This window comes from Haliotis rubra, unplaced genomic scaffold (assembly GCF_003918875.1).
Source record: "Haliotis rubra isolate DU_JTF1 unplaced genomic scaffold, ASM391887v1 Scf76, whole genome shotgun sequence".
Lineage (NCBI taxonomy): Eukaryota > Metazoa > Mollusca > Gastropoda > Lepetellida > Haliotidae > Haliotis > Haliotis rubra.
The window spans coordinates 1470477-1480160 of NW_025767479.1; the positions used below are offsets into that span (position 1 = coordinate 1470477).

Here is a 9684-nt window from a genome sequence, read left to right on the forward strand (position 1 = left end):
GCTACAAACTATACATTTTACATCACATTTACCTCTGTACATCAACAAGGTTTTAAAGAATCAAAACACAACTTAATATCAGCATCAACTATCACTTCCATGATTGAGAGGCTGAAGTGTCAGTGACTAGCAGACTCCCAAATATCAACAAAGCTACAAACTATACATTTTACATCACATTTACCCTTGTACATCAACAAGGTTTTAAAGAAGCAAAACACATGTTTAACAACAGAACACTATCAGTTTTCAGCTTAATCTTTGTCTTCTGTTTCAGACTGCCATTATTGGAAACAGGAGCATACCTGAAATATAGAGGAAGAACAACCATAAAACAATGAACTGAATTTCTTCATTACTATTTCAGACATAATTTATAATCTCAGAAGTTTGTTTTGCCACAGCAGGTCATGTGTATCATGGTATGTCAGAGAAATGAGGGTGGAACGACAGCTTGGATTCCATTTAAAACTTTGGTTTTCATACATTTTTTTAAGACATACATTCAAAGTATTCCTGTTGGTGTCCAGTCAGCAGCACATGGCGAGATGTGAATGTCGGGATCATCTGGAAGAAGAAAATTATTATGCTTGACTCATCAACTTGTAAAATGAATCTACCACAGAAGATCTTTACTTTTTCATTACAATAGGAGCCTTCAAGGTTTATCCAATTCAAAATTAAAGTCAAATCTACATTAAAAACATAACACCAATAATAACGACAGTGATAGTTGAATTTCAACATAAAATGTGTATAAAATTCTTTTGATGTTCAGAGTGAGTAAACATTTTCTTAAGCAATGGTAGGTCAGTTATATTACAGTGTAGGCCAAACTAGGAAGAAGCCTGCATGGATGTCAGAACTACAATTACCATGAATATTCCATTGTTGTTTCCATGGTTGGTCTCCACATCACATTTTTTGTTATCATCTGGAGGAAAAAAATATGGGAAAAAAACAATATGGATGGACAGTAGAAAAGTCTTTGCAGCTCTATAGTAGAAATATTTCAATGAAACATTAGTTACATCCACATGTCCATAAATCAGGATATATTATTTCATTAAAATCAAATTATTTCAAGAGGAACATAATGTCCTAATAAATGATGAAAGTAATACCTGGGCAGACTGTCTTCGTATTCATCTATTCGGCATCAGGACTGGATGAGGTTTCAACTGTTGAAATAGTAGAATACTATTAGTTACAAGTAGAATACAACACTTTGTCATTAAAATGACGTTGTAAAGTTTACAGAACATTGTACTCAATATTAACTAAATTTGATATGAAAAATATATTGTGAATCTGTTTTTATTAATACAACATCATTCATATGGATGACAATTACACTTCAAAAATGACGTTGTAAAGTTTACAGAACATTGTACTCAATATTAACTAAATTTGATATGAAAAATATATTGTGAATCTGTTTTTATTAATACAACATCATTCATATGGATGACAATTACACTTCAAATGTATGCAGTGTAGAACTGAAATGGAAGATAACCATTTATGATATTGGAAGTATCCGACACAAAACTTACCAACAATACAACAAATGAAAAAAACTGTTAATCTATTCTACAAACTGAATTGTTAGTGAGAAACTGGTTAGTAATCAACCCTATTTACACCCATGCAAAATTGTGCACAGTATGTTTGCCAATATTTCTCAGGTACAGAATTTTCTTACATATTTCACAGAACATTTTGTGATGTTTTTAAAGGAAATGGTCTCCTCAAATCACACAGAGAAATAGTGGCATTAAAGAGAGACTATGCTGCTCAGTCCATTTTCAGTATAGCTGTAGTAGTGGACTACCTGCATGCATTTGTAAATATTCAACATTTTATATCATCAGAGACCAGGATCAGGTTCAAGAAAGTGGAATGAAACAACCTGTATGTTTGTTTTATGGACACATAATTTCATACAGCATGGTCTTCCTTTAAATGCATGCTACAGAAATATGTTGATTGGTTTTGATTGGATTCATGTTAATTAATCACATGTAGATGATGCAAATCAAAGTGTAAAAGTTCATGTAACATTCCAATTCCAACGTTGAGGGGTGCATTCCAACTTGAGGCTCACCAACAAGTTTCAAATCCCCTTTCTCAAAGTCATCCTGGAGCTTGTACGTGTACACCACTTCATCATTGTCATAGATGATGTTGTACCATTCTGGGAAACCCTTGACTGTGTCTATTACTCGTCCCCTGTATGTCACTTGTTCTCCATCTTCTTCAAAGGCATGAAGCACTTTCTTTCCAACCAACAAGGGACTTCCTTTTCTTATTACATCAGCTTCTCTTCTTGTGGAGAAAGTGGACCCTATTAATGTAATTAGATTCATCACTAGCTGTTCCAAAGTGAAGTCCTTTTTTCCTTTTGAAAGCTGAAACACAGTCTTATCCTCATGGTACTGCTGCAGAACCGACTTCCGAAATTTCAGCTGTGATGCAAAAGCCTTTTGCCAATCTTTTTTGTGTTTGAACGACTTCGCATTTTTGTGGACTTCCTCTTCTGTTTGCCAAAGACCATAAAATACTATGTCATTTGTCAACCGCTCCTTTTCCTCCAACTCTCTTTGTCTATTTCTGGCAATCAATTCTCTTGTCTTATTTAGGGCTTCTGCTCTTTTTTGTTTAATGACATCCTTCCTCAACTTGAACCTCTGCTGCATTCTTTTACTCAGCTTCCTAGCCCTTCTGACTAATTTCTTTCTCTCCTCTTGTGTTTTTCCACTTATCCAATCTAATGTTCTGTTGAGGGAAAAGACGATGTATGCCTCGTTAGCCAGGACTGAGGCATTGGGACGTGTGGTGGTCAGGTTGTGGAGAATGCCAAAGACTGCTTCTGAGAATTTGTTATGCTTTGGAACAGCCTTTGTCTGTTCACGGATCTGTTCAGCTGCCTGGTCATATTCTCCACCTGGCAGGTGAGCTTCTACTGCCCTCTGCAAGTAAATAGCCCAGGCTGCGAAGGTCATTTGTAGGATGTCTGTGACCTTGTCATCGTATCTACTTTCTTCCATTAGAGATTTCAATACTGCATCTCCCCATTTCTGCTTTCTTTTTGTTCTGCAAGTGCTTGCACCTTCCTCCAATTCATCTCTATCTTTCTCCATGCAAGCATACTCAGGGAATGGCATGTGTTTTCCTTGAAGAAATGGAATGGCATCCTTGGCTGCTGCTTCTAAGAATCTTAGGAGATTCAGGTAGTGCTCATTCATGTCCAAGATATGGCATTTGGACTCGATGATCCTCCAGAGAGGAGAAGTAATAAACTTCTCAATCAGTCCAAGAGCTTTGGCTGCTGCAATGTTCTCTGCCACCTTGACATCATCCAGAACTGACTGAAGAAGACGATTTCGGTCCTTGATTGTGTTTTCCAAGAAATCCTTGATTTCATCTCTATAGAAATATATGTTTCCTGCATTCTGGAACAGCACATTAAATCGGTTTCCATGGAAGGGTTCTAAATGAAGATTTTCACCAAGCTTGTCAAAAATGTAGTCCCGGAATAGGCTGTATGCCCCACTCTTGGCATCCCCCCTTCTTGCAAGTGCTTTGCATGAGGTCCTGATGAACTTTACAGCACCACTTTCTCCTGGTTTTGTCTTATTTACACCTGTTGACAGTTCTTCACATGCTGTTTCATATTTCTTCAAGACCTGATTGGTGACTTCTGCAAAGTTGATTAACAGGTGGAGTCCGCAAAAAAAGTTGTTGATTTTAGAACAATTTGATTTTTCTTCATTTGACATTTCCTCCCATGTTTCCACTAATTCTGGCATTATTTCTTTTCTATATCCTTCTAAAAGGTCGTTGAAGCACTTCTGAGTGGCAGCTTGATCCGACATTGTGGACGTTATCTTTGATAGAATTTTCTTTCCTGCTTCTGTGCCAGACTCAGTGGTTTCCTCAACCAAGGATATATCTGAAAGAATCTCTTTCAGTGTATCTAATGTGGATGCAGATGATTTGTTGGCCATTTCCCGCAATCCAAGAACATATGTGTTTCCACACTCATCACTCACATGGAAGCCCTCAACAGTGGTACCCCTGTCTGGAGTTTCATCACTTTGCAAGCATAAATTGTCTCTAGAAGCAAGCTGCTCAGCTGCCTGAATATGTGAAATTGAAAGTTTCCTTTTGTTCATCTCTCGAACAGTAGCTTCACTTGGTAGTCGGTCTATTGATGTTTTGCCACATAATTCTGCCACTTCCTTTATGACCTTTGGGACTTTCTCTGAAGCTACATTGAGACTGAGTAGTCCATAAACACACAACTCTGCTTCAGTTTTGTAGCTCTTATTCTGCTGGTCATATAAGGACAAACTTGAGCTCTGGTCATCTTTCAGCAAAGTTTCTACATACTCTAAATTTCTTTCAAGCATCTCTTGCTTGTTTTTGTACTCTTTTACAGTCTCATCTTTCTCCTTCAGTTGTTTAGTGAGGTTAGTAACAGTTGAACAAGAATCTTTAAGAGCCTGTTCATGGATAAGCTTTTCTTTCAATTTTTGTTGCAATTCATATATTTTCTGTTGTTCCTTGGTTTCCTTTTCCTTCTTTCCAGGTAATTTAGCCTTTGGCGTTGTTTTTGGTTTCTGTAATTTGGATTCCTTCCAGTAATCAATTCTTCTTTTCTTCACAGTAACACTCTCTTTTAACTGTTTGACACGTCTCTTCAGCTGTCTCCTCTCTTTTAAAAGCATACATGTATCAACTTGAGGTAGTGTTTTGGACTTTACAGGCTGCCTACTTTCAGTTTCCGTCTTAACTGGAGGTCTTGTATTTAATGAAGTCACTATTCCAAGGTTTGTTGCTCCTTGCCCAGCAACTGTTGGAAGGCTGAAGGCTTGTGATAGAAAAATCTTTAAATATTTTCCACTCTTTTTATTTCTTTGTAACTGCAGTCTATGTACTTTGCTGCGAAATGCATTGAGATCACATGGGTTTCCAAGAAAATGCAGAATATCTGACCAAGTTATATTAGAACATTTTGCCAGTTTAGAAAGGCCTAGTATTAAGCCATTCGTCACAACAATAGTCCTATCTATACGACTGTTTTTAACAGTGTCAGTTGTAATTGAATGTTTACTTAAATACAGTTCCTCCATGTTCTCTTCAGTTACTGACAAGATCACCTGTGAAAACAGTTCCTGTGATATCTCCTGTAATCAGGGTCTGGGTACCCTTGGATGATGTGAGAGGTACAGAAGTCTGCCTGGTTGTCCTGCTTGGACCTGGTTCTTCCTGGCTTTGACTGAAGACGAGCTGACTTGGAAGACATGGAGAGGGTGCCCTTGTCTTGGGCACAGGTACTTCAGAGAAATCTAAGGATTCCATCCTTGGTCTGATTTCACGTTTTGGGAACTGAAATGACTCTAAAGTGGGTCTTTCTGGACTGTCATCTCCTGGTACAAACTGACCATATTCAGAATCCCCCTGTGATTCAATTAGTAAATCCTGTAATAGATATCTGGTTAGTTGAGTTACAAAATCTAAAACAATCTCACTTGCTTTTGTGATATTAGATAAAATGATATATAAAGTGGTTGCAGTGTTATAATATATCCTTGTGACAAATGACACTCTATACAAAATTGTAAGCATACATACAAGCAACAGTTCATGTCACAGGAGACATTCTACTCAAGAGTCTATGAAGCAAAGAGATGGAATTTCATAAGACAGGGTATAATGTTACGAGAGGGTGCTAGTATTATTCATGCAAAATACGTCAAACCAGAGCTCCGTTATAATAGTAGCTGCTTTCAGAAAATGTAAGACAACTACATGTTAAAGCATGATAGTCTGAGGTTGTTCTGATATTAAAGGCACACTCTCATGACATCAAACCGGATGATAAGTCTGTCTACATAAGCAGGATAGTGTTATTCTCATTAACCTTTAACATTTTGGTATGGATTACAATACCATAGTTACATTTTAAACTACATGATCACCTTTTCACCTCCTGGAGCCTCTCGAGTCTGTTTTTTCTTTTCTGCCACTTGTGCCTGCTGTTGCCTTTTGCGTCTCTTTGCACGGCTTCTACTTGGCATAATAATGCTGTCCGATTCTGAACTGGAATCCATATCTGCAATATACATATGCATGTTATATTGGTGATAACAATTCTTGGGTGTTTTACATAAATTCATAGAAAGAGGTAACTTGAAATTTTCTAAGAATAATTTTTTACATTTCATATGTTGAGGGAATCTGAAAAATATTCAACATTGTCACTGAAGTAGACCATCTTATATCTACATTCCTACATTTGTTAATGAGGTGACTTCTGAAATTGCATATGAATGATGTTTGACATTTCACCTGTACTTGATCTTTGCATTTAAACTGAGGATAAACTTAATGCTATAAAGAATAGATGTAAATGTCAACTGCTTAAATTCATAACATACCTACCCTCCCCTCAGACCATAACTTGGGTGGTGAAAGGCGATGAAAACTGTGAACTGTTAAACAGTTATATGTTGAGGGAATCTGAAAAATATTCAACATTGTCACTGAAGTATACCATCTTATATCTACAATCCTACATTTGATAATGAGGTGACTTCTGAAATTGCATATGAATGATGTTTGACATTTCACCTGTACTTGATCTTTGCATTTAAACTGAGGATAAACTTAATGCTATAAAGAATAGATGTAAATGTCAACTGCTTAAATTCATAACATACCTACCCTCCCCTCAGACCATAACTTGGGTGGTGAAAGGCGATGAAAACTGTGAACTGTTAAACAGTTTATATGTTGAGGGAATCTGAAAAATATTCAACATTGTCACTGAAGTATACCATCTTATATCTACAATCCTACATTTGATAATGAGGTGACTTCTGAAATTGCATATGAATGATGTTTGACATTTCACCTGTACTTGATCTTTGCATTTAAACTGAGGATAAACTTAATGCTATAAAGAATAGATGTAAATGTCAACTGCTTAAATTCATAACATACCTACCCTCCCTTCAGACCATAACTTGGGTGGTGAAAGGCGATGAAATCTGTGAACTGTTAAACAGTTAATATGTTGAGGGAATCTGAAAAATATTCAACATTGGCACTGAAGTATACCATCTTATATCTACAATCCTACATTTGTTAATGAGGTGACTTCTGAAATTGCATATGAATGATGTTTGACATTTCACCTGTACTTGATCTTTGCATTTAAACTGAGGATAAACTTAATGCTATAAAGAATAGATGTAAATGTCAACTGCTTAAATTCATAACATACCTACCCTCCCCTCAGACCATAACTTGGGTGGTGAAAGGCGATGAAAACTGTGAACTGTTAAACAGTTTATATGTTGAGGGATTCTGAAAAATATTCAACATTGTCACTGAAGTAGACCATCTTATATCTACATTCCTACATTTGTTAATGAGGTGACTTCTGAAATTGCATATGAATGATGTTTGACATTTCACCTGTACTTGATCTTTGCATTTAAAAGGAGGTTTAACAATCCTGCAACTTGATGCTGAAAAACTTAATGCTGGGCACTTGAGATTGAAGTTGGCTGGCTGATTGACATCTAGTGAATCCATATTATTGTCAAGCTACATCAATCAGAAGATAATAGACAGCTTGAAACGATATCTATTTCAATATTGCTCATTTGAACATTTCCTAATCACAAGAATTAACAATAACTTTTGCACCCACAGGAACATTCACCTATTACATTACATTTACATATAACTGTTATGTAGAATGTTAAACAATTGATGATCTATGTCTACAAAGTAAAAATACACACCCCCAATTCCATTTAGTCCAACCACTGGCAATCACAATGAAACTTTTGCTTACAGCATCATGGTATCTGAAACATTTTCAAACTTACATTGAAATACATACAATATTCTAAATAATTATACTATATTTCCATGTAGACAGTATGTTTCTCAGGCTAAACTACTTACTCATCACTTTCTGTTCTCATTTAAAGCCTGCTTAAGAAGCATAAAAGTGTTTTAAGGTTTGCAAATGCAACATAATTATGATAATTAGTTACTACTAAATATTATTTAAATACATACAATATTCTAAAATAATTATACTCTATTTCCATACAGATGGTAAGTTCCTGACAGGTTAAATTACTTGCTCAATCACATTCTGTTCTCATTTAAAGCCTTTTTAAGAAGCAGAAAAGTGTTTTCATTTTTGCAAAAGCAGCATAAATTATGATAATTAGTTACTAACAAGCAAAAACTTTTAAACTCTCTTAATATACAATTTCCGCATTTTCTTCAAATTTGGATGCTTTAATATGATGCTTAAAGTATCAGAAAATAGATAGATGGCGATATCAACGAGAATATAAGGTTTCATAATGATGATTTTGATTAAAAATACCTTTTTTTACCCTCTGCGGAATCGATCTTTGGAAGTGCCTGGGAATTTGTGACGTCAGATAACAGGGGAGGTAACTCTAAACAACTGCCCGACTGAAAACTTCAAGCCTTTTTTTCGTCACTTTGATGATTGAACAAAAATACACAAAAATATTTTTTAACTTCTATTAGATGTATATTAAGCGTATTTACCCGTATTTTATTGACTTTGTTGATTTTAAGGTATTTGGCAGATGTCTGAAATTTCACTTACCTCATATTTAATCGTTTTCTCGTCGAGGATATACAGTTGTGCGAAATACGCCAATTCGAAGGTTTGTACTTCTCATATGTAAAAAAAACCGCGCGGAATTCGTCAAAGAAATAGGTGTAATTAAGCCTTAAACGCGACGGGGTCGGTGAACCAAGTTCTGGCCATTTTCTAAAAATAGCTACACCAGCGCCCCTACCGGGAACTGCGGTCGCTACCCAAAGTAAACTGACAACGTTCAGCTGCCTTTGCGCGCGCGATAATTGTGCGCATGTCCGGATATGGCCAAACGAGGCGATCTGGCATGTGTTTGAAAGCAAATTCCGCCCGGAGAGCGGAAGGTCGCAGGTTCGATCCCCTACCGCGTCATACCAAAAGACGTTAAAATATGGTACTTGTTGGCGCTCGGCTCAGCATTAATGGCTACAACAAGGACTGGTCGACTCGGAGTCAGTATAATGTGTCTGAGTGGGGTATTCATGCTTCACTGCGGCATGGTATCTCACTGGGCTAGCACTATAAAACCAGCTTAAGTCTGGGCTAGTACAAGCAGCCGCACATACACATACACACGCATGCACGTCGTCATATGAGCGAAATAGTCTCAAGCACGACGTTAAACCCAATTTCACCTCACCTTGAAAACAAATTGTCGGGAATTATACAATTTTGTGGGAAAATATCAAATGTAATGCAATTCGGATAACTGATGACTTTATAACATTTTGTTGGTTCCTTTACGTTGAAACAACGTTGACAACTAAACGAATCTGGACTAACCTTCTTTGGTCGCATGATAAACGTTGAATCAACGTTTATGAAAGGTTGATCAACCAAACAACCAAAATTCAACGTTGATTCAACGTTGATTCAACGTTGTGTGCCCGCTGGGGTGACTGTCGTGAGCCAGATGCAGTGTTCTTTTACTAACTTTTCAACAGGTGTCCACAGTACATGCATTAAAATGAATATGGATAAAAAGGAGTTGTGCTACACTTTTTTCAGAGTAAAAG

General features: G+C 36.6%; 1 protein-coding gene and 1 long non-coding RNA gene across 2 annotated transcripts; both read right to left on the reverse strand.

The window, feature by feature from the left end:
• Positions 1-505: 505 nt before the first annotated feature.
• LOC124260311 lies at positions 506-6119 on the reverse strand. Its single transcript, XM_046694589.1, has 4 exons — positions 5988-6119; positions 5166-5487; positions 2108-4720; positions 506-567 (listed from the first exon to the last, which is right to left on the reverse strand). The coding sequence occupies exons 1-4, from the start codon at positions 6117-6119 to the stop codon at positions 506-508; spliced, it is 3129 nt and encodes a 1042-aa protein (XP_046550545.1).
• Positions 6120-7011: 892 nt separating this feature from the next.
• On the reverse strand, positions 7012-8883 carry LOC124260381. The gene is made up of 3 exons (XR_006894062.1): positions 8423-8883; positions 7821-7886; positions 7012-7094 (listed from the first exon to the last, which is right to left on the reverse strand). It is a non-coding gene; the product is annotated as an uncharacterized LOC124260381 (long non-coding RNA).
• Positions 8884-9684: the final 801 nt, after the last annotated feature.

Bases quoted from the DNA above. Each gene is read 5' to 3' on its own strand.
- LOC124260311 (XM_046694589.1), bottom strand. From the start codon at position 6,119: ATGGATTCCAGTTCAGAATCGGACAGCATTATTATGCCAAGTAGAAGC. The intron at 5,488-5,987 runs GTGATCATGTAG...TATCTATTACAG, and splicing joins AGGCTCCAGGAGGTGAAAAG to GATTTACTAATTGAATCACA. The intron at 4,721-5,165 runs GTGATCTTGTCA...TGCTTTTAAAAG, and splicing joins CACAGGAACTGTTTTCACAG to AGAGGAGACAGCTGAAGAGA.